General features: G+C 38.6%; 3 protein-coding genes across 5 annotated transcripts in view; all 3 read left to right on the forward strand.

The window, feature by feature from the left end:
* LOC139943027 (uncharacterized) overlaps nt 1-12,455 on the forward strand; it is a 38,438-nt gene extending 25,983 nt beyond the window's left edge. For all 3 annotated transcript variants that reach the window (XM_071939842.1, XM_071939841.1, XM_071939843.1), the window contains 3 exons: nt 1,254-1,325; nt 3,581-3,664; nt 8,298-12,455. In XM_071939842.1, the coding sequence (XP_071795943.1) occupies nt 1,254-1,325; nt 3,581-3,664; nt 8,298-9,438 (1,297 nt within the window). In that variant the 3' untranslated portion in view covers nt 9,439-12,455. The remainder of the gene's footprint in view (nt 1-1,253; nt 1,326-3,580; nt 3,665-8,297) is intronic.
* Nucleotides 1-25,942, forward strand: part of LOC139943029 (uncharacterized) — a 94,358-nt gene that overhangs the window by 62,620 nt on the left and 5,796 nt on the right. The gene's annotated exons all lie outside the window — the stretch shown is intronic.
* LOC139943028 (uncharacterized) lies at nt 15,044-25,923 on the forward strand. The gene is made up of 4 exons (XM_071939844.1): nt 15,044-15,180; nt 16,808-16,923; nt 22,938-23,234; nt 24,165-25,923. The coding sequence occupies exons 1-4, from the start codon at nt 15,135-15,137 to the stop codon at nt 24,699-24,701; spliced, it is 996 nt and encodes a 331-aa protein (XP_071795945.1). The 5' UTR covers nt 15,044-15,134; the 3' UTR covers nt 24,702-25,923.

A 25,942-nucleotide genomic window follows, 5' to 3' on the forward strand; every position in this document is an offset into this window, starting at 1 on the left:
TGCGTCGGTTTGCCATGCGCTAGTCCGAAGACTAGCACACGGCGCCGTGCGCTAGTCCGACAGACTAGCACACGGCGTGCAGTACCCAGACGTCCGTTGTGTGTACGAGGATGATAAATTAATAGAATGTAGCATTCAGGTATGTAACTTAAATAATAGTACAGTATTTATAAATGTTTGGGGTGTTATAAAACAAATATTGACTGCTTTTACTCGTGCAATTGTTAAAAACTATGACCCTCTCGGTGATCCCCGGAGCGGTCTATTTTCCCGAGGCGAAGCCGAGGGAAAATAGAACGCTCCGGGGATCACCTCGGGAGTCATAGTTTTAACCATAGCACTCGAAGCAGTCAATATTTGTATATTATAACATGCCTCTTGCTTTTTCTGTATTCTGGTTGGCTGAAACACGGTCATGTGGGATGAACTAGTATAGGCTAGTGATCGCGCGCGCGTGTTTTGCAGGAATAGTACCAGAGCGGGCAATAGTCTTTGAATATAGACCTTATCGCAAATACCAATGCGCAAGCGCAGACTGTTGAATGAGGTGCATTGTGGGATATATATGAATCAAATTTTGCTACCAGCTAGACCACAATGCACCTAATTCCAAGCTTTACGCGCGCGCCCCAGTATTTGCGAAAAGGTCTATAGTGCCCGCGATAACAGCGCCCTCTCATGACTTGAACCGTGAACAAACTACAAAATTCCTTTTTCTGTTCTCATTTGACATTTTAAGATCGAGCTGTGTTATAAAACACATATTGACTGGCATAATTCGGTAACTAGTGTACGTCTATTCCCCCTCGGGCCTGTGAGTGACCAGAAGCGGGGCCCATTTCCCTCGGCCTTCGGCCTTGGGAAATAGGTCACTCTTCTGGTCACTCAAAGTCCCTCGTGGGAATAGACGTATACTAGTTACCTCGTTGCCAGTCAATATGCGTATACTAGTCACCCTCAAACCGTGTCATATTTGCATATTATTGCATAAATGTTAACACATTATATTTGTTGGTATAGATCTCTCCCCAATGTGTCTCTTACTTCAACACAGCATTTTGTTACTGTACACATTATCCCTCGCTATAAATTCCTCAATCAAATTCATGACGATCCCAGAGGATGATGATATGATAAGGGTACAACGTGTCACATTATGGTTCACTTACACCATCAAGCATTTTGAGATGGATTTATATTACATTTTATTGGTATAATTTTATTGTTATCCTGTGTTATTTCTTGAAACAAAGGTTAGCTACAAACATTTCTCTGGAACATATACAGACAGGGGCATTTAACGGACTCCGCAGTCTGAAAACACTGTAAGTATACTTACATAAATTGGCAATCAGATTTGTGTTGGTATAATAAAGTGGTGGTCTTTCTTTACCGTTTAGGTGGTCAGGGCACAGGTTAATAGAGCTGCTAAAGCACAAAAAGTAGCTTTGAGTAATACAAAATTATGGTTACCAGAATAAGGTGACAAGCTAAGCTACTAATAGCCTTGCTCAAGGCAGTCGAATTATTCACTCCGAAAAAAAGACAGCCGCTGTATAACCCACCCGTGTTCACTGTGCGTGACATCGCACGACACGATGCCCCCGTACACTATCCGCATGCGTCGGCCGTCAGGCCGACAGCTTTGTAGGGTCTGTGTTGAAGCCACTGACCTCATTACTATAATAAGCGAAGAGTTCCCACGGTCAGCTCATTACCATAATGCCCGCGAAAGACGAGACACGTTTACATTAGTCTGGTCCCCTGCCCAAAGATTCCTTGACGTCTCTTATTAAAAATCTTACGTCAGGTATCACCCACGGTTAAAAATAGAGCATGAAGCAACTTGTCAGGGTCGGGGGTCATCTCCAGGGAAACCATGTCTGCACGTACTACCAGTTGCGATATTCGTAACCCTCCTCCCAACGGCCGCCAGGCCGGAGGGTTACGAGATTATTTTGATCGTCAATTAATGACAATCTGGTTCAACACGTATAATTTCGACAGCTAGTCACCAGATTTTCCCCCATTTTTACAACTTTTAAAAATCATGAAACTTAATCCTCAATCAATGTCTAATGAACACTCAAGTCAAAACACCTTTGAAAACATATTTTTGAAGAAAAAGGACAAAAACTTACCAGATCCCGGAGCGATTTCCCAGGTTTATGATTTGAACAACGCTTTATTTAGACACAACGCCTGCATTGGTAATAACTGGCATAAAAACTCCTGGATCTACGGCCGACAGGACTGACATTCTGAGTCCGTACCGAACATGAACGATACTGTCCGAATGTTGACGACAACACGTTCGGAACATTTCGGATAACTTCGAAAGAGGAGGAAATCCTCCTTTTTGGTCACGTGATTTTGGGTGATACCGGACCCTAAATTCGACAGAGCCTAGTCGGAGATTTTGGGGCCTGGGAACCAGACTATGTTTACATCACACACCACCACCACGGGCGCTCAGCGAGCATGATAGGGTCCAAAGGTCGTGATAAGGGAAATGCGCGATTGGACGATAAAATGAATAATTCATTTGCCTCACGTCCTATGTTGTCTGATAGATCTGACGAAAGATATACATATTCATGGGCTGCATACTAGCATATCCGAGAGCCCCCCCCCCCCCCTTTTTTTCCACTAGTGGAAGTTTTTTCATGAAACACGTTAAACCCGGAAGTTACAGACCTGACAAGGCTGTCGGCCTGACGGCCTCCGCATGCGGTTAGTGGTACAAGTGCGGATGACTTGTGTGCACAGTAGTCGTACGATGTGACAGTGTGTATACGGGTGGGTCATGCGGTGTGATCGCACGCACCACGCACAGGGTATACGGGTGGGTTTACAGTGGCGTCTTTTCGGAGCGAATAATGCGACTGCCTTGAGCAAGGCTAAGCTAATATGTCAAAAGTACAACTTTTGACTGGTATCCTGCTCGCTTCTGCTAAAAGCAGACCATTTTTTCAGGAATATCCTATGCTTTAGCAGCTCTATACATGACGATGAGTAGAGCAAGCTAGTCGAAACGTTGAGACCAATTCGACTCCGCGGCAGTACAGTTAATTACGATCCTATAAGCTAAAGTAGTAGTCCAATCTATTTTCTATACCATCCGCCCTGGTAATAGTTATAAAGCAGGACAGTTCTTTTCAGAACTGAGAATTCTCCCTTACCTCCAATTATCTACTCCGCGGCAGTAGAATAAAGCGAGACAGTTCTAGTTTACCCAATGAAGTCCAATGCGAACAGGGCTTAAGAACAAACTCTACCTGGCAAGTAGATACACACTAGTGTTACCGCAAACATTATACATGTATATATTTATACCACACCATGCAATGTCTCAAATCCCATATACAGCTCTATACCGTTTGGAAATCACTCTTAAAATGCTTGACAATACCAACATTTGGTTAGATACCTGTGTTTGATAGTACAGAATAAAGAATTTTGAGAAGCATTCCACTCGAAAGGTTTTTAATTTTATTTTAAGATAAAATTGGTTATACCCTAAAATTAACAACCTATGTTGTCGCTAACATTATGGGTTTACTTGCTCTCTGTCTTGCAGAGCATTACTTAGAAGCAAGTCGAATGGTGATACTGTACTGGTGCATACTGGTGCTGTGGCTGATTTGGTCAGTCTCGAAAAGATGTAAGTATGAAAATAAACTCTAATCGAAAAATAAACTTTTTTTTCAAAACATAATATAAGGTAAGCTGAATGTTTTATCATAAACTGTTTCAGTTTTTTTTATTTGTATTTTTCAGTACTCGGTTTTTTTTTTCAATTGCAATGAAACTTTCAGTGTTGAAATGCAATAGTACATTGATGATCCTAAAAAATTAGGATAACACTAAACAAACGCCTGAAAATGCTACCACGCACAGTAGCCAAATTTTTTTTTTTTGCAAATATTATTTTAAGCCATTGAACACTTTCGGTAAACAGTGTTGTCCAAAGGCCCACACTTCGTGTATCACAACTTATATATAAAGTAACAAACCTGTGACAATTTAGGCTCAATAAATCCGTAATTCTCAATATCGAAAAGTGATAATTGGTTTAATAATTTCTCAAAAATTAAAGCATTTCATGGAACAATTTTTCAAGAGAAGTCTATTACCATTACTTTATGTAAACCCTTTAAGTTATTGGTAAATCTGTGAACCTTTTTTTTCTGTTATAATAATAATAATAATAATAATAATAATAATAATAATAATAATAGCAAACAACAAACAACAACAACAACAAACATAATAATAAAGACTTGTAATGCGCACGTATCCACACTGCTGGGTGTTCAAGGCGCAGTAAAACCAACAACAAACAAAACAAAAACAAAACAAAGAAAAACAGACACAACAAAAATTAGTCCTTGAAAACCTGTTACATAAGATAAGTTTTGAGAAGAGATTTGAATGTTGTGGTACAAAGACAAGTTCTAAGATTAAGTGGTAGAGAGTTCCAGATGCGTGGCGCAGCTGAAGAAAAAGACCTGTCTCCCCATGAGTGTTGAGACTTAGGTTCAATGACAAGAAGCATGGAACTTGATCGAAGATTTCTTGATGGAGTGTAAACTTGGAGAAGTTCAGAAATATAGAGGGGAGCCTTGCCATTAACTGCTTTGTTGACAATGAGCATCAGCTTGACGATGATTCGTTGAGAGACAGGGAGCCAGTGTAGTTGTTTCAGAATGGGGGTGATGGAACAGGATTTCTTAGACATTGTCACAATGCGGGCAGCAGTATTTTGGAGCCGTTGAAGACGGGAAATCTGGTTGTTAGGAAGACTGTAGAGAAGAGCATTGCCATTGTCAAGGCGATAAGTAACAAATGCGTGAATGACCTTTTCAGTGGCACTTTTGTCCAAGTACTTGCGAATCTTACCTATATTCCTGATGTGGTTTGATAACAGACGAACGATGTTGTTGATGTGTGGTTGAAGTGTCATCGATGAATAAAAAATAACCCATAAGTTCCGAGCTTGCAGCGAGGGAGCTATCTGAGCATCAACGATGGAAATGTATGGCACTGAAACCTTTGTTAACTGTTCACGTGACCCAAATAGAAGGAACTCTGTCTTATCATCATTCAACTTCAGGAAGTTTTGTTGTGTCCAACGTCGAATCTCTTGGATGCATTTCTCAAGTCTTGCAATAGATGCATTGGCGTTTTCTTGAGAAGTTTTAAACGTGATGTATAACTGAGAGTCGTCTGCATAGACATGGTAATTCAGATTAAATTTCAGGATGATGTCACGAATCGGTAAAGTGTACAGTGTAAACAACTGCGGGCCCAGGACTGACCCCTGTGGCACAGAGTAGTTCAAAACAACAGGGTCGGATACCGCGGTACCAATACAAAGATGCTGAGTTCTATTGTAGAGATACGATTTGCACCATGCTAGGGCCATGTCCTCTATGCCAAGGTGATTCTGGAGCCGAGAGAGAAGGATGTTATGATCAACAGTGTCAAAAGCAGCACTCAAGTCTAGCAGGACCAGTGCTGTAAGGTTACCATTGTCCATTGCAGAAAGAATATCGTTGCTCACAGGACTAGTGAAGCTCTTCTGTCCCATGGAAAGGCTTGTATGATGACTGGAACACGTCGGACAGGTTGAAAGCGTGAATGTGATCAGAAATGCATGATGAGACTACTAGTTCGATGACTTTTCCAAGATATTTTAAGTTTGCAACTGGTCTGTAGTTTTTGAATACCTCCTAGTCCAGGTTTGGTTTTTTGATGATCGGCCTGATGTAGGAAACTTTGAGGCTATCGGGGAAACAACCGGAACTGGGAGATTCGTTGACAAGCTTAGTGATGTAGGGTACAAATACATCAATGTTTTGCTTCATCATGGATGTTGACAATGGATCCAGCTCGCAGGATTTTGAAGGAGATTTCATAATAACCCTTTGAATCTCAGCAACAGTGGCAGGCTCAAACACAGATAGTCTACACTCTGGTTGAAGTTGTGGCGATGTCTGCGGCACGTTGTATGGGACTAGTGAAAATGATGAGCGGATGTCTGAAATCTTGGTGACAAAGAATTTCTGGAATTCATTTGCTAAGTCCTGATCATTGTAAGTGGATGGAAGGACAGGGGTTTCGGGTTTGAGCAACAACTTACCTATTATCTTGAAGAGCTTCTTCTGATCTCCTGAGGAATCATGTACTTGAGATGAATAATGGGTAATCTTTGCCTGGTTGATCAAATTCCTGACTACTTTACATTGGTTGCGATATTCTTGTCGTTGTATTTCCAGTTTGCCATTTTTCCGCTCCAGTTGACGACAGATCTTTCTTGCTGTACGAATGTCATCATTAAACCAGGAGACTTCAGTTGGGACCTTGACTGATCTTGTTTTCCAAGGCGCGTACTTATCCAAGATGTCACTGACAGTACTCTCATATTGGCTGACATAGGAATCCAAGCAGTCGTGATCGACTTTTAGCTTTGCCAAATGAGTTTCTATGTCGCGGAACACTTCACGAGAATTCACATGTTTCCACTGTCGGCTCTTTACAGTAATGGTTGGGACTTTTGGCTTGCACAGACTCAAGTTACACATGACTGCATAATGGTCTGATAATCCAGGTACAATAACAAAGTTTGAGACAATAGGTGGGGTGATGTCACGAGTTATGACAAGGTCCAGGCAATGACCGAGACGATGAGTCGGCTCCTTGATATGCTGGGTGAGACCGAAAGCCTGAAGTAGATGCTTAAACTGGTTTGCATTGGTGTTGTGGATGTTATCAACATGAATGTTAAAGTCACCGGTGATGATGACTTCTGATGGATGAAGGAGATATTCCAAAATCAGATTCTCAAACTCCCTAATAAAACTTGAGAAAGTCACATGTTGGCCGTTTGAATCTCTTTCAGGTCTATACCAATGACACGGCGAACAGATTTAGAGTTTCCGGAAACCTCAGCATGAAGAGATTCAAAAGTTGTGTACTGGGCGTCATTACTTTTCACAGAGACAGATAAAGTAGATCTGTACAGTATTGCAACTCCTCCACCAGTCTTGTGAGGTCTTAGTGATGAAAGTAGTAGCCAGCAGGGGTACACTGACGACTTGTCAAGTGTTATCATCTGGTCTCAGCCATGTTTCTGAAACGGCAACAAGGTCAAGATCTTTTTCCAGAACAAAATCAGCAAAATCGTCATACTTGTTACAGATGGACTGTGTGTTCAGAAGACAAAGGCTTAGTTGAGATTTGGCTGGCGTCACTGGTGATGGAACGGATGGGAGTGAATCTTCGGGTATAGGGGGTTTATGAACAGTTCTACGGCGACCAGCTTTTTTACCACGATGTGTAGGTCGGTAAACAGTGCTGGGATTTACAAAAAGGCCAAGGTTCTGCAATGTTAACATACAGGAGGGCAGCAAAGTTGTAGCACGTGTGGATGGAGCATAACGTAGACTGGGAAGCCTGTTTCGTGAGTAGGAATTTGCAGAGTTTGGACTAGCTTCTGCTGAGTTTGAGTTATTTTCATCTTCAGGGGCGGGATTTACAGCAATGTCACCAAAGATCACAATTTCCAGATGAAAAGTGGCTGGGGAGTTGTCTTAGTAAGAAACGGGGCGTTTCAGATATCTTTGATGGTGGATGAGTCCTAGCTGTGTCTTTGGTAGAATGCAAGCACCAATTGATGATGATGGAACAAAGCTGACCACAGATGAGTCAGTACAGTACAATGGTCTAGCAAGCAGGGGGAGAATCAAAGGATACTTACCTCCATTGTCCCCAGATGGGCGAACAATGTCCATGGACTAGGTGGATGACTGCACAGGCAGCCACCAAAAAGTGAGATAGCTTTTTGTACACCAGAATTTTCAACAAAAAAATTCCAAAAAGAAATCACTATTTTCACAATTCAGATGACTCCAGGATACACAGAAAAAGTCCTGTAGATTCCAGGTGTAGTAACAAATCCAGTTGTATAAAAATAAAAAATAAAAACACAAAATGAGCAATATACTAAGAAATTAGCAAACAAATACAGAGCTGATTTGAGTGGCCGCTTTTAGGCGCTCAGGCAAATCAAACCCGAACGATGTCCAATGGCTTTAAGTTGTCCAGGTGGATGCATGTAATTACTGATTTGGTGCTTCTAATAATGGTCTGGCAGTTTTTATTGAGCTTGAATACGGGAGTTGGTTAATAGAGTGAGGCTGGATGACACCAATGGGTGTGTTTTTGTTCGTCTTGGGAATAAGTCGATTAGGCCTTAAATAATAAGCATAGCCAATACTTTCTTAACATTGCAGGTACGTTGATGACTACAGACTCTGCTGTGAGTTTGTTTCTTTACCTTCCTTCCAAGCTTCCCAATGTCACACCACTGAGTTGCAACCTCCATTGAACATATGCGGAAGTCTCATGCAGAACAACCTCCTCCGCGTGTCTATGTGGGTTCTTGGACTGAGCGCCCTCATCGGCAATGCGGTGGTCATCATTCAGAGATCAATGGACACCGATATGTCAAAACCGAGCAGCAGGAAGATCTGTCATTCCGTTATGGTTCTCAGTTTGGCAATTTCAGACTTCATGATGGGCGTCTATATGCTGATTATCGCTGGTGCAGATATTTACTACGGAGAGAAATACTCACAAGTAGCCATGGAATGGCGGTCGGCAGGACTGTGTAAACTAGCTGGCGTCTTGTCGGTCATGTCGAGCGAAGCGTCGGTGTTTATCGTTACCTTGATCAGTGTCGACTGTTTCCACGGAATCGTGTATCCGTTTAGCTCCAGGACGCTTCGTAAGAAGTCGACCACAGTTCTGATTCTATTGGTTTGGCTGTTGTCTCTTGGTCTGAGTGTCGGACCCACGGTCTCGGGTAGTGGCTTGGACTCTGATATCTACGGGTTGTCTGATGTGTGCATAGGGCTACCACTTCTCACCAAACCAACCAGTATTGAAATCAAAGAGGGCGCTATTGATGACTCTTTCGGGAACAGGACAGTCTCGATTCCAGTCGCAACGGGGAAGAAACCAGCCTGGATCTTCTCTATTATTCTATTCCTCGGGGTGAACTTGGCTTGCTTCGTAGTGGTTTTGTTCTGCTACATCGCGATCTTCGTCAAAGTAAAGCGTTCAGCAAATAAAGTGCGTACGTCTGCGCACCGAGATCGAGAAATCAAAATGGCCGTCAAGATGGCGCTGATAGTAGGTACGGACTTTGCGTGTTGGATGCCTGTCATCATTATGGGGATACTATCACAGTCTGGGGCGGTAGTCATTGGTCCTGACATCTACGCTTGGACTGTTGTCTTTATCCTCCCGATCAACTCGTCTCTAAACCCGTATCTATACACGCTTTTTACCTCTATATCAGAGCGCAGGTCCAGCAAGAGTAATTCGTCATGCTTGAAGTCCATGAGCACATGCTGCAGTGGATTAAAATAAAACAGTTAATTTTGCTGTCATTTATTTCTGATATATGTATTGAACCTCAATAAAATGTGTTTTGTTTTTCCCCCGACATATCTCACTTGCGTAATTAGCAAATAAGTCATGCCCCCCCCCTTTTTGTGGATTGTTACCGCCCCCTACCATCGACGTCACGTCGGGAATTCAAACATCGTCGGCAAAAAGAGTCTGGTCTCTACATAGAGTTATATATAAGAACTGGAGGGCGCACGAGTGATGCTTCGTGCACAAACGCCACGGGACCGCAAGATGACAAGCGCGTCATTCTGCACGCGCGTTGAATATGAAATACACGTTTGAGGTTTTTTTTATTGAACGCTCACGCGATGCTGTTTGTTCAACTTACAAAATGGCCGCACAAACACACGCTGTGAGATAGCTGTTTTGTCAACTTAGAAAATGGCCGCCTGCTCGCATACCGGGGCGCGTATATAGGCCAGTGCGCGCTCTAGTTCTTATATATAGACCTTTCTTTTGTTGATAAACAAACCGGCTTGGTTGGCATGGTCGGCCGAATGTTAGTAAAAAACTAAATCTTAAAAACAGATGTTTTAACCAAATTCAGCATTTTCTGCAAACTTTCAATTAAATAAAATACCTCTCATAATTATTTGTTTTGTTTTTAACAAAATCAACAAATTTGGTTACATTATTACAAAAAATAGCGATCTTTTCTTAATTTGCACTTACGGCTTTCCATAGTTTTCCAATTTTCCAAAGAAAGGTCTATAACTCTATGGGTCTCTACACGCGCCTATGTACCAAGCCACACAGTGCACACGTCTCTATATGCACACAGCCAGGGGGCCCGACGGCTCGGGTTCCCGACATGAAGTCACGTTTATGCCCCTTTTAGGGGCGGGTGGGTTCCCCTAATCTCTTGAAAACCATTTTTAAAATACTTGGCAAGTATGTATACTTGTATACCATGCAGATACAACATTTCGACAATGAAGTTGTACACGAGCATTCGAATTCTTCGCATTAACTTATATTGCTATTCATGCATCTGAAATAATATCTTCACGATTCCCTTCGATCATCACAATTGTTTGTGTAAATATTGTTAATGAAGTAATTTTCCTCATATTGATAACATTAAACAAATTATTTTAAATAAGCCATTTTAAGTAGAATTCGTCTCAACATCCCGAAAAGTAGTCTGCACACGCTAATTAAAACTTTTGTATTACCGATTTTGGACTATTGTTGTACGATTTGGTGAGGCCGATACATCGCACTTAGTAACCTGTTGAAAAGACAGTTGAAAAGAGACACCAGATTAATCCTTGGTTGCCCCTACCGATTTTCCTCGACTGATATGTTTAATGAACTGAACTGGTTATCCTTTGCCGAGAGAATTTTTTGTTTGAAAAAAAAGAAAAAAAGTTCTCGTGTATAATTGCATACATGCCCAGAGTAGACCTACATGGCAAAACTATTCAGTAATTTCACAAAGATCTGTTCCACTAGACAAAATGACAACCTTATCCTGAGAGTTAATAATATGCCAAAGAAAGAAAGCTTGTGCTCAAGCTTTGCCTTTTCTGGGGCCAAAATGTGGAACGATCTGCCAGCTTGTCTGATAACAATCGAGTCTCTGCCTGTTTTTAAAACTGAGCTTTTTCAATTCTTAGTCGCTTAATTTATACTCTGTACATAGTGTGAGTTGATTTTATGTGTACTTCTTGTCAGTTGTCCCGCCTTTTATTATTGTGCATCATACTACTGCAAGTAATGTGTCTGTTTGTGTTAAAAAATAAAAATTTAAAAAAAGTGCCTTTTTTTTACTTTTTCCTTTTTGGTTATCTAATTATCTCATCAGTGTCATTAGCACTATTCGACCTTTTAACATTTGTTGAGTTATTATGTAATAATATCGGTGTATGTAATAATCATAAGAGAGTGATGGTAGTCATAATCGTGTTTAAATGCTAGGATTTTTTTATAATTGTTTTTTATTTATTTTTTTAATATAAAACGCAAACGATCATGAAAACAAAATAGACAATTAAAATGTGGTATAGTTTGTGTTATGAGTATACAAATAATGTGTATTGATAATGATGTTTAAGAAATCAAGCTTTAAGAATGTTTTCTGATTTGAGAGTTTCCCCTTTGTGTATAGCTAAAACTAATAAAAACTTAAAGGCAGAATGGACACCATTGGTAATTACTCAAAATAATTATTATCATTAAACCGTTCTTGATTACTAATAATGGGGAGAGGTTGATAATATAATCATTTTGAGAAAAAGCTCCATCTAAAGTGACGTAGTTTTCGAGAAAGAAGTGTTTTTTATAAGAATTGATTCCAAAACCTCAGATTTAGAATTAATTCTCGAAATCAAGCATCTGAAAGCACACACGTTCGTGTGATCACAATGGTGTTTTTCTTTCATTATTATTTCGCAACTGCGACGACCGATTTAGCTCAAATTTTCACAGATTTGTTATGTTATGCACATTTTGAGATACACCAACTGTGAAGACTAGTCTTTGACAATTATGATTTATTGGAATCACTAAACAATCAATACTGGGTCCTACTTACTGCTACCGCTTAAAAAACAAAAACTTTACATTTTGTGTCCTGATTGTGAATATTAAACTACGTAAAGTAAAATTGTTGGTAGTTACTATGGTATCTGGTATCCTTTGTTAAGGCAACTACATGTTGCATTTATGTTCAAATTCATTTGTGTATTTAACGTGTGTTACGCACGATTGTGTCCGACGGTGACGATTAAGTCCGACATCATTTTTGAACCAATGTGTCCGCCCCATTGTGTCCTACAAACCAATGTGTCCGACCAAAAGTACAAAAGTCTATTTATTATAATAATTATAGTGCGGTTAATATTATAGTTTGAAATATGTTTTGTATTCCATAAAGATACTTTTTCAGAAATAAATATATTACGGTATTAAAAAATATAGATATGGTATTATATAGGCATTCTTCACAAAAGATATTGTCACCACCCAGCCCAGCCCAGGTACTTTTCGCTTGACAAAAATAAAAAGAAGAAGAAAAAACAAGAAAACAATATTTGAGTAAAGAAAAATTATACCTTTTCGTCATCGTGGTAGAGATGCATTATTATTGTGAAGTTTCGTTTATTACAATTATTATATTTCGCTAAATATTATATTTCGCTAAATGTTATATTTCGCTAAATATTATAGAAATTCAATTTCGTTTTAAATTCAATAAAAATGTAGTTACATTGTTTGAACATTAATTGTGTCTTACAGTTTGAAGATAGATGTCATGTACTCCATAGCTTTCTTTACGCGTCTTGTCCTGGTGATGTTCTTGTGCAAAATAGGAAGAAGAAGAATACAAGAATTAAAAGTAAAATAAAAACAGATAAGAAAAATGGCTTTACGTCATCCTGGAAGAGACTTTTACTAATGGAACTGCTTCTCATTGCAACTCCTTGACTGGTGCATGTTTCCCTCCATCCTTTATAATCTAGACTGTTTCAAGAAGAATATACGTTCCTACTTTCAGGTCCCCTGAATTATTTTCACTTTAAACAGGGGCATACCTTTTCTTCTTGTAGCCCAATACCGAGAGTGGCTTAAGCCTTGTTTGGTGCAAAGTTGCATTAAAACAAACATTGAATAAACAACACAATATTACCCCACAAGACTCTCTTTGTTTTAGTGATACCCCACAACAAGTTTGTTTACTTTCTAAAAAGTACTTTTAGAACAACAATGAAAGGACCCCGTAACTGCCACGCGAGAGCGTGTGAATTTTAGACTCGAGCTCTAGTGGCTACGTCGATGGGTACAAGTTCTGATTTCCCAATAATGAAAATAATTATAATGTTTCTTTGATCAAGGTCTGTGACTCCCAACAGGTGTCTTCATGAGTGGGGGGGGGGGGGGTCAGATAGTCTTGGTTCCAAGACCGTTGGTGTTGCGAGGTCACACACAACCAACGTTCCGATCTATGCACGGCAAACTGTACACGCTTGTATTGAACAAACGTAGGAGGGCGCTCTGTTTTTCCTGACTTCCGGATCCCACCGATGGTCTTGGAACCAAGACGAGGGGTCAACTGGATGGGAGCCTCTGCATTTATTTTCTCTCTGCCTTGCCTCCGTTTGTTCCAATCCTGCCCAACTATTGCATGAACCCCTTCAACCTCCTTGCAATTTCGACCCTTTTCCCTTTTCCCAACTTTGCCCTTTTTCATCTTTATAAATCTAGAGACAACAATAAAACTGGTCAATACAACTCTTGATACAAAAGGTGGGGCGTTTTTGGAGATATCGCAGAAAATTCTATGTCCACGCAGGAAGAATAATCCCCAACAGAAAATCACAATATGAAAAGCGTTATCGGGGTATATAACGCCTTTATATTATCAAAGTCATTGGGGATACACTATTTATAAATACCTAAGACAGTTTATCTATTCTGATTGGTCGAGAGGGCATCACGAGGTGTTGTTAGAACGGATGATATAACACCAGTAAAAAGTGTTATAACTTGGGCGTGACACGCGACCTTGCACCTGTGCGTATTAGACAGTTTCTTCACTCCTACTGGTCGAGAACAACGGCTGAAACAGTTGTGCAACATCACGCAATACGCGCGATGCGCACAGCATCTCCTTATAAGGAGTTGTTTACCCGAGGGCCTAACCATTTCATAGCTGGAGGGGTGTTGTGTTGAAAGAAATCATTGAATAATTATAATTGTTGCATTTATTTTACCTTGTGACCAAAGGTGTTGATGTTTTTTGACCGTAAAAATATTATGAATGGGAATCAAAGTGTTGAATCAGTTTTCAACAAGTGGTTTAAGCCCGCCGAGGCCTGGTTCTTGATAATCGTCTCGGTAAAATTATTAAGTCCAGGCCTCGGTGCGGGTTTAAACCACTAGTTAAAAACCATTTCACCACATATTGATTCCCTTATTAAATAATTCAGGGAGAAAATATACAAGTACCTTACGTCGACACACATTTGCCTGATGTTGAAAATGATGTGACATAAAGGGCGCCACCAAGAGGTTGATCCTGATATAATCTATGTTGCTTATTATTGATTAAATGCAACAATTTATTTGGATTACAAACGCAGACCAACGCCTAGGCAACGAATAACTTTTAAATGGAGGATGTTCAAAATTATATACGCGACACGCAGTTTGATTGCATGGGTACAGAACTAATTGTTGAATGCTTTTAACTTCAATTGAGTAGGATGATGAAGGGTAGCGAACTCTTTAAAAAAAATGCATCCAAACGACTGAAAAGAAAACAGCGTTTAAACTTCCCGCTTCTTTGTTGATTTGTTCAACTCTTTGTTCACAATTACTTTGAGGTATGCGCTTTCTACCAGGTGCGTCACACTGTAGGCCTTTGAATGGTATCACAGAAGGAAACTCTACAGCAATTGGTTGAGATATTTCTTCCATTGTTACTGCCACCCGTTACTGGGTTTTATCTGACTGTGCAATAGTCGGGTAACCTTTGTGATTATCAACACTCTATCACCAGCTTGAGGCTCCAGACTTGGCTACTGGTTAACGTTTTTCATTCATCATTGCGTCTTCCATTCCGAAGCAGCTCCTGTTCGTGTGTCGTCGTCTTCTACTGAGAAGACATTACTCGTTGCATGTAACTTTTGGTTAACTCGATTGAAAGAAACATGAAGAATCTGGTTCTACTCCTGTTGTTGGTTTGTACCTTTCATGGTAAGTACCTGAATCCACTTTTATTCAAGTTTCCGTATGGCGCCACCACTTTTCCATTCGATATGAAATCATATCGTATCTAATTAACCTCAATGGGATATCCTTTTCTGTAAAAATGAGTGAAAAAGTGGTGGCGCCATACGGAAAGTTATCTCCACGGTTAATCAAAATCACGAATGACTACAGTTTGACATTGGCAATGCTTTGCTTTGTTTCTGGGTTCTATTTGGGTCTATTGCGGACAGGTCGACTTGTCGAACCCAACTAGTGACATTCTTCATTATTTATCACTTACCAGCAAATATAAAATGCCGTTGTTTAAATTCATTTATTCACATACAACAGCCGAATAAGCCAATGCGAGTTTGATTTGAGTAATGTCTGGTACGATGACGTGTTTGATCACAATTAACCACTTTAGTTAAACTTCACCAGACTATCGAGACAGTTGATGTCACATGATTAGGGGCAAGCTTGTGCGTAGTTACGTAAGAGACGATGAACACCACTGATCTCTAAAGTCTAATAATGGGTGCGTTCGTTTAGCTTCCCTGTGTCGACCCCGGTCTGCCCCAGGTGCGTTCGAAGAGCGTTGACGTCATTCCAGGGGCTCACCCGGGTCAGTCCCCAGTGCCCTGCTTGTGGAGTTGGTCACCTGGGGGCTGGCCCCAGGTGCATGACGTCACTACGAGAGCGGTGAGTGATCGTTCGTTTAGATGTTGTCATGGGCTCACCCGAGTGAGCACCGCGGGGTAGACCAAAGAAAGCTAATTGGAGGCACCCATTTGGTTTCATGGTTTGCTCACCTGGTGGTTGCTATGCAAATGCTTGCCCCAGACTATTTTGACTTTGCAACTGGCTCAATAGTCCATTGAATGCAATAAGTGGTAACTTGTGATCATCACATCATCGTACCAGACCTTCTTCAAATCGAATTCGCAAATGGCTACACTATTCAGGATGAGTAGCAAACAAGTAGAAATGGCGAGTTTTAGATGTGGGGGGGGGGGAAACCAGTTGGGGAAAAAAACAACAATTGGATATAGAACTAAACACAACTATCTTCATATGCAAGGCTTTCGGTCTGTCGATGGGATTCGAAATAGGGTCCATAGAATTGAAAGGAAGAAATTAAAACACATCAAAGAACTAACAACCCCAAGGGAAAGTGTTGTAATGCTGTTTTGTTACCTACCACTCAAAACTAAAAAATAAGTATACTTTAAGTAAACAAATAATTGTTTAATATTGACTGAGCAAGCTTTCAAAATAAGTTTACTTTCTTAAGAAAAAAGAAGTTATAGAAAATCGTTATGCAAGTTACAAATGTAAGAGTGGTTGCTATTCACTTCTGTTGTGTACATTTTGTGCCTGCAAAATTCGATGCTTTATTTATTTATTTATTTTTTATTTATTTTAAATCTTTAGACATACACAATAGTTACAAGTTGTACAGGGGCTGTCAAGGTTAAAACAAAAGTATAAAACTGTCATCAAAAGATGTGTAAAACCAGACCCCTGCCAACGATAAAAATATAATTATACAATTATTATAACAATTTATAGCTCTTTTTCATGTAATATGAAAAGTGACCTCTTATATAATATGTGACTTTGATTTGTTCAGGTATCTGTGTCTCTCTGGAGTGCTACAAATGCACATTTTCTGATGAGGGCTGCCAAGATTTGTCGATATCAGCACAACCAGGTTTTGAAACCTGCCCCGACGGTAGCATATGTCATGTAAGTATTCACATCTAGCTGGGAAAATTCCCCTTTTGATTTTGCATTTGAAAACGTCTTTTTAACCATAATGCATTTAACGACAAACGGTTTCAAACACTTTTCATGAACCAACTCGCCCGATCCAGGGCAACGTGTCCCTTTAGAGGCAACGGCCCTATTGGTACTTGTCAAAGACTAGTTTTCATTTTTTTGTTTATATCTCAACAAATGCATGAATTAACAAACCTGTGAAAATTTGTGCTCAATCGGTCATCGAACTTGCGAGATAATAATGAAAGAAAAAAACACCCTTGTCACACGAAGTTGTGTGTGTTTAGATGGTTGATTTCGAGACCTCAAGTTCTAAATTTGAGGTCTCGAAATCAAATTCGTGGAAAATTACTTCTTTCTCGAAAACTATGGCACTTCAGAGGGAGCCGTTTCTCGCAATGTTTTTATACCATCAAACTCTCCCCATTACTCGCCACCAAGAAAGGTTTTATGCTAATAACTATTTTGAGGAATTACCAATAGTGTCCACTGCCTTTAAACACTTGATTTCTTCTCAGTTTGCCTTTGTGAAGATTTGGTTTTCGTGATGATACAAAACAAATATCTTGTTCTTGTAACAATCATTAAACACACTATTGATTGAAAAAAAAAACTATTATCAATTTCTTTAAATTATGACGGCTGAATTACTTCTTAAGAGTCAGTTCAGGTAAATAGTTGACATACTTGCTCACGGTCAAAAAATGAATTTTTTTTATACTTTGTTGGTGGAAGGGCCTTGGGGTGCAAGTAAACAAAATTGCATTTTCAATTCTATATATAGCCCGTTGCCATGGTTACGGCTCATTTTAATTTTTTGCCATTTTAGGTCGATTTTGGGGTCTGAAAAACTGGTTTTTAGCTCATATTTACAACTCCACCCCACCAAAATGCAATATTAATTAAAAAAACCTTTTATATTACTACAAAGTATCATCCTTGGCCTTCCTTGAGAAAAACAAATTATTGCTTTAAATATCACCCTTGTGCTATTTTTGCATCATGCATTACAGAATGTTTTTAGAACTTGCAAAATCGACATTTTTACCCTTTTTTTGGACTCCAAAATGTCAACTTGCCAGGGGTCTCAGAAAATTTTCCTTTCGTTTGTGATTAGGGCCAACATTGGTCTTTCCATATCTGGTGTCAAAAACTTGGGCAATTGTATCCTGTTGGGCCAGTACTGCCTCAAAACTAGACTTTTTTCCCCAAAACATGAAAACATTTCAAATCATAATATAACACGTTGCCATGGTAATAGTTCATTTGTGTTTAGGCCACTTTGGGCCGATATTGGGGGGAATGGAAAACTGTTTTTTTAAGTTAATATTTACAACTCCCCCCCACCAAAAAACAAATTATTTCAAAAAACCTTTTACATCACTACAAATTATCATCCTTGGCTTTACTTGAGACAAAAAAATATTGCTATAAATTTCACCCTTGTGCTATTTTAAGAACGTGCATTACAGTATGTTTTTAGAACTTGCAAAATCAACATTTTTACCATATTTTTTGCCCTCAAAATCCCATTTTTTCAGGGGTCTCAGAATATTTTCCTTTCGGTTTTGATCAGGGCCATAATTTGTCTTTTTATTTCTGGTAAGAAAAACTCGGGCAATTGTATCCTGATGTAACAGAACTGTCTCAAAAATAGACCCTTTTCCCCGAAAACATAGAGAAATGCATTTTGAAATATTTGCGTCATTTTAAAATTTATAACATGAAGAAGTTAGCTATAATTCCATCAATCTGGCAGCTTTTTATAAGCACTTTGTAGGTTTAGTGCATTACCAAACATTGATCAGGACTTGTTGATGACCTAAATCTTATAATTTGCCCTACCCCGGCCCTGGCCCAATCATATTTCTTGACATTGCATAAAATAAAATAACAGTTTCGTGAACAGCGCCTCTTTTTTGAAAGTCACAATTTTTTAATTCCTCTTGCACATCAAGAAAGTTTGTACTGTCTTTAATGTTTTATTGGTTCTCGGAATATTTCCCTTTTTGTTTTGATGGGCTATCATTATGGTTTGCATGTCTACTGGGGAGAAACACTTTGGTTTATTGTATCCTGTTGTGACACTTCTGCCTCAAAAATGGTAATTTTTCCAAAAACAATAAAAATGCATTTTGAAGTTATCCCTTAGTTTGAATTGATAAAAAACAAAAACGAGCATGCTTGTTAAAAGAATATGGCACTGTTTCCATGCTCTTTAAGCCACTGAGTTCTTGTTTTGTCATAACTACTTTACCTAGTTGTACAGGTATGATTGACATTGCAAGAAGAGAAGTAGTGCGATGAGCAAGCTTTACTGTTCTTGTCTTTACATGGCCTTATAAAAGTCTTCTTGGTCCCCTGCCCGCTACAAAACTAAACATTATCATCCTAATCAGAACAAAGAGGCTCTAAAAGTGAGCAAGTACTGTATCCAAAGTATCTAACCATTTAGCCGCCGTACCGCCCAGCCGCATTATAGCGATACACTGTATGCGGTACGAGGAAACCTCGCTAGCTTGTGTTTGTAGAAAAAAAGGAACATCAAAAGAAAACTCGATAGTCATTAGTAGGTCTACTCATTAGTTAATATATCTAGTTGTTATAGATCGTTATTAATTCTCCCTTCACAGTTGACTTGTCGAAGCTAATGATGAATATGAAATAATTTAGCTCTTACGAAAAATAAAACGCTCATTTGTAAACAGGAAACTGTTCATTATTTATGAAAAATTAACGCCTTCGCATTTAATCAGTATGAGCATTGAGCCAGAAAAAAGCCTTGAAAAGCTATTGTGTTCATTTTATCCGTGCACAAAAATATTCGCCATAAAAATTACCGTAGCCGTTTAACGAGAGGCATTTATTGTTCCCATGAGAACTTTTATACAAATATTACCAAAAGGGTAAAAAATTGTGCATACACATTAACCATGGCTATCTTTTAAAATTTGAACTATGATTCCAGTAATTTACTGCAAGCCTCTTGAGAAATTGGATTTCAGCAAACTCGGGCGGTGCAGGGACTAAAGGGCTAAATGGTCATTCACCTGCTTTGGCCTTCTGTAAGCAGTTCCCCCATCTATGGTGGGGTTCCTTTCAATTGTACTGTTGCAAACAATAAAAGAGTTGGTTTATTTAACGTGATAAACAATTCAATGTTTTTTGTTGATCATTCTCAGAGACATATATAATAATTATGAATTAGTAAGATAGTGAATGGAAAAAATATCAAACTAGCCTGAATAGACTTTTGTCACTGCAAATGCATCTTACTTATTTATGTTCAGCAGGTGCAAGTTTTTACAACTTCTTTCAATGTTGTTTCATTAAAGGAACACGTTGCCTTGGATCGGTCGAGTTGGTATTTGAAAAGCGTTTGTAAACGTTTATTAAAAAATGCATATGATTAGAAAGATATTTTAAAAGTAGAATATAATGATCCACACAAGTCTCACTCAAAAACATCTTTCTAACCATGCATTTTAAAACAAACCGTTACAAACGCATTTCAAAGACCAACTTAACCGATCCCAGGCAACGTGTTCCTTTTAAATAATCTCTTACGCCCATCTTGCAAATCGTTAGTATCATTGTTTTTAATAAGATCTTGGCAAACTTTTCCAACACTTTTAAGCGGGCTTTTTAATTTCCCACGTTTGTGTTGGATATGATTGGATGCTCCAAACCATCTGCCGCAAGCACAGAAACTACATTGTTTATGATCTCTATCTCTAAGAAAAGTTTTACATTTGGTAGCAGGACAGGGACCAAGGAGAGTAGGCCCTGTATTAAAGACAACTTGTAAAGAATGCTCATCGCACTCTACTTGCAATGGGAATCATACCTGTACAATAGGTAAAGTAGCCAAATCAAGAACTCTCAGTGGCAAAGCATTGGTTTTGGTTTGGTTGGATACCATTATGTTTAAATAAAAACTTTGTATTCATTACTCAAAGGGCATGGAAATAGTTCCAGATTTTTAACAAGTATGCATTGTTTTTTTAACAACCGAACACTTTCACAAAAAGAGGCGCTATTCACAAAACATTGTTTTATGCAATGTCAAGAAATATGATTGGGGCTGGGCCGGGCAAATTGTAAAATTAAGGTCATCAACAGTTCCTGATCAATGTTGGGTAATCCACTAGTGCTAAGGAAAAGCTGCAAGATTGATAGAATTATTACTTTTTAATGTTAGAAATTCAATATGAAGAAGAAACAATTCAAAATGCATTTTTCTGTTTGAGGAAAAAAAGTCTATTTTTGAGACAGTACTGTTAACATCAGGATACACTTGCCAAGTTTTTCTTACCAGAAATACAAAAGACAAATTTTGGCCCTGATCAAAACCGAAAGGACAATATTCTGAGACCCCTGAAAAAAAATGAAATTTTGAGGGCAAAAAATATGGTAAAAATGTTGATTTTGCAAGTTCTAAAAACATACTCTAATGCATGTTCTAAAAATAGCACAAGGGGGAAATTTATAGCAATATTTTTTTGTCTCAAGTAAAGCCAAGGATGATAATTTGTAGTGATGTAAAAGGTTTTATGAAATAATTTTGTTTTTTGGTGGGGTGGAGTTGTAAATATTAACTAAAAAAACAGTTGTTCATTCCCCAAGATCAGCCTAAAGTGGCCTAAACACACATGAACTGTTACCATGGCAACGTGTTATATTATGATTCGAAATGTAAATGTTGTTTATTTGGACCCCAAGTCACTACCATCCTACCATCCACAAAAAAATGAAAAATATTCTTTCTTTTTTTTTTACCGTGGACACGTATTTCGATATTATGTGAAAAGACCCTTAAAAAGGCATTTTTCATGTTTTGGGGAAAAAAGTCTAGTTTTGAGGCAGTACTGTCACAACAGGATACAATTGCCCAAGTTTTTGACACCAGAGATGGAAAGACCACTGTTGGCCCTAATCACAGTCGAAAGGGAAATTTTCTTAGACCCCTGGCAAGTTGACATTTTGGGGTCCAAAAATAGGGTAAAAATGTTGATTTTGCAAGTTCTAAAAACATACTGTAATGCATAATGCAAAAATAGCACAAGGGTGATATTTAAAGCAATAATTTTTTATCTCAAGGAAGGCCAAGGATGATACTTTGTAGTGATATAAAAGGTTTTTTGAAATAATGTTGCATTTTGGTTGGGTGGAGTTGTAAATATGAGCTAAAAACCAGTTTTTCAGACCCCAAAATCAGCCTAAAATGGCCAAAAAACAAAATGAGCCGTAACAATGGCAACGGGCTATATATAGAATTGAAAATGCAATTTTATTTACCTGCACCCCAAGGCCCTTCCACCAACAAAGTATAAAAAAAATCATTTTTTGACCGTGAGCAAGTATGTCAACTATTTTACCTGAACTGACTCTTAAACAGCACATGCCACCGTGCCCTATTAAAGGCAGTGGACACTATTGGTAATTACTCAAAATAATTAATAGCATAAAACCTTACTTGGTAACGAGTAATGGGGAGAGGTTGATGGTATAAAACAGTGTGAGAAACGGCACCCTCTGAAGTGCCATAGTTTTCGAGAAAGAAGTACTTTTCCACGAATTTGTTTTCCGAGACTTCAGATTTAGAACTTGAGGTCACGAAATCAATCATCTAAATGCATACAACTTCTTGTGACAAGGGTGTTTTTTTTTCTTTCATTATTATCTCGCAAGTTCGATGACCGATTGAGCTCAAATTTTCACAGGTTTGTTATTTTATGCATATGTTGAGAAACACCAAGTGAGAAGACTTTTGACAATAACCAATAGTGTCCACTGCCTTTAAACCAATATTGTGTACGTAGTATTTTATGCGAAAACCCCCATAGGGACTGCAATCAGCCAGCCACGAGTCCACGTTCGCAAACTATAGGGGGCGCCCTCCAGAGTAAACATTATAAACAACTTTATGATTTTGATTAATCGCATTTGGTTTCTTGATGTCGTTTATACACTGAATGTAGGTCACACAGACATTTTTAGCAATCGGAGACGTAGTCTACCCCTCAAGAGGCTGTATACCAGACTCTGACTGTTATAACGGTTGCAATGGGTTTGTCAGTGAGTCAATAGAATGTACATCTTGCTGCAACGAAGACCGCTGCAATAGTGGTGTGCCGATTGTTGAAGACGTTTCCTGCTATGAATGTTATAACCTTCATTTCATAACCGGAGAGGGGTCCACTGCGTGTGATGATGACCCTTTCAACCCAAATGATGACTCGATTAGAACAACAACCTGCTCATCCGGTCAATGTGCGGTGAGTATGTTACCTTTAGTGTGTTGCAATCCTATAGGAACTGGATAGTGTTACTTCTTCGTATGAATATATTGGCGAAAACACTTACGAAACATTACTTAAAGTTAGAGTGGCCAGGGCAAGGTTGGTTATCCGCTGGATTTTTTATAACATAGACTGGTCCGCTGTCTGAAGGAAATTCAACAAAGCTTGGGATAAAAACAACGCATTGTATAGTATGTCGTATTAATGATTAGCGTGAGGCAAACCTTCCCCTTCCGTATACACTGACATAATATTCATCAGTTGAAATACAATCTATATACCATTTTGAAGACTGTGGGATTGACATGGATTAGTTTATCCCTCGGTATATAATGTGTCTGGTATGTTGAGATAATCATTAGTCAGAGGGTCTCATGGTAACATCCCAAATAGACTCTTGCGCACCATGTATTCGTTGCATAGGACGTGGACTCCAAAAACCAATGTTTGAGACGGGCCTCGAATGAAACCTTTAAAAAAAATTGCCGACAATGACCACTCTTTCCCCATGAATCCATACGTTTGGTACGGTGCTTTGATACTTCCTAGATCAATAAGTCACAATAGTATATGGTTTTAAATAACCTCAAAGTGTAGACGGAGCTTCGGATGTGCCATTTGATAAATGTTGAGAAAATTGCGTCATAACGAGTTAACTCATTTTGGAATTTAGACAACGTGAACGTAAGATGTAGATTTCATGAGATAATTTAGTTTAGGATGATTACACCTTGATGTAATTTCGAGAACCCGATGTAACTTACAATAGAAAGAAAACATTGTACTTTTGAGATGCTTCAAAATGTCGTCATCCTGAGAAAATGTTGTCCGGAAGACGACACTCTACGTTCAATATGTTTTATTGTAAAAAAAATATGAGTGACTTTTTTTTTTTTTTTTCCACAGGTCTACTCTCAAAAGGGATTGTCCAAAAACACGGTCGCTTACAGAGGATGTCAGAATTCACAATTTCAATGCCGGTCGACTAAAACCCAATGTAAGGGAAGCGAGTGTATTGACTGCTGCTCGGGCAACTTATGTAACGGACAAGTCACTGCTAGAAGTATAGCCAGCATTGAACAAAGCACTGCTAGTGTAGCCAACAACAAGCAAGCTACTAATAATCTATCCAGCAATGGGCAGACAACTGGAAGTGTAGTCAACAATGGACAAACAACTGCTAGATTGGCTTACAACGGACAGACAACTGGAATTGAAGATAACAACAGACAAACCACTGGCAATGTAGCTGTTAACAACAGACAAGTCACTGGTGGAGGTGCAACCAAGAATGGACAAACCACAGTAAGTGTTACACACAACGAGCAAGCTACAAATGATGTATCCAGCAACGGACAAACCATTAATGTAGCCAGCTATGGACGTAACATTTGTGTTATGTCACTTGCCAGCATTTGGCTGAATTGGTTCATAAATAACTGACAGAATATAACTTTGATTTGATTAAGAAGCCACCTTCGTTTAGTTGTAATGACATTAAATAGTTAGTAGCTGGTATTAATAATATTTATTTGCAATTATTTGATAGAATGGTTGGCATTTTGATAAAAGCTCTTGTGTTGATCAAAAGTAGCCGGTGTCTTTATAAAGTAATAATATTAAAGGGTTTATTTTTTTTTGTGAGAGCCAAATAAAAATATTTCGTGAAATTTCTTGTCATTGATACATCGGAAAACTGCAAAATTAAAGTTCTAAAGAAGCTAAAAATTCAAAATGCTATTGTGCATGAGAAGGCAAATCAAAGGTATAAAGTTCACTTTATTAGTTATACTCTGGTTATTGTTATAATTTGAAATATTATTAGTTTTGTATTCTATAAAGATACCTTTTCAAAAGAAATACATCATACAGTTTAGCTCAATGATAATGATATGAATACTTTACCATAGCTTTCGTCACCACCAATAAAAACAATACTTTTATACAAAACAGATACTAATAATAATTTATTATCTGTTTGTCATCATGGTAGAGATGTATTGATTATAAAGTTCTATTTATTATAGTTCTATTTTGCGTTAAATTGTATTAGTTTGAAATATAATTTGTTTTGAATTAAATAAAAGTATAACATACTATTTGAATATGAATTGTGTCATATAGTTTAAAGAAAGGTACTATGTATTCCATCATAAAGCTTTCTTTACCAATCCTTTCCTGGTACATTTCTTTTGCAAAAGAGGAAGTGAAGGACGACAAGAATAAAAGTAAAATAAAAATAAAAACAGATAAGAAGAATATTTTTACGTCATCCTGGTATAGAGCGGTCGTGCCCACACATAATAATGACATTCCACGGGATTATACATTTAACAATAGAACTGCGTCTCTTTGGAACTCCTTGCCTGGTGCATTTTCCCTCCATCCCATACAATATAGACTGTTTTAAATCCATTCCTACCTTCAGGTCCACTGAATTATTTTCACCTTCAATAGGGGCCTACTCTTTCTTCTTGTAGCCCAATACCAAGGTTGGCTTTAGCCTTGTTTGGTTATCTTTGTTTGTGTGTTACCTCACAGCATTTTTTTGCAAAGGTACTATTTTAGAACAGCAATGGACGGACCCCGTAGCTGCCATGTGAGATACGTGTGAAGGCGCAAGATGCGGAACTCGGGCTGAAATGTGAAATCCCACTGGACGCCATTTCGGCAAGTAACTCTTT

Source organism: Asterias amurensis, chromosome 10 (assembly GCF_032118995.1).
Source record: "Asterias amurensis chromosome 10, ASM3211899v1".
Taxonomy (NCBI): domain Eukaryota; kingdom Metazoa; phylum Echinodermata; class Asteroidea; order Forcipulatida; family Asteriidae; genus Asterias; species Asterias amurensis.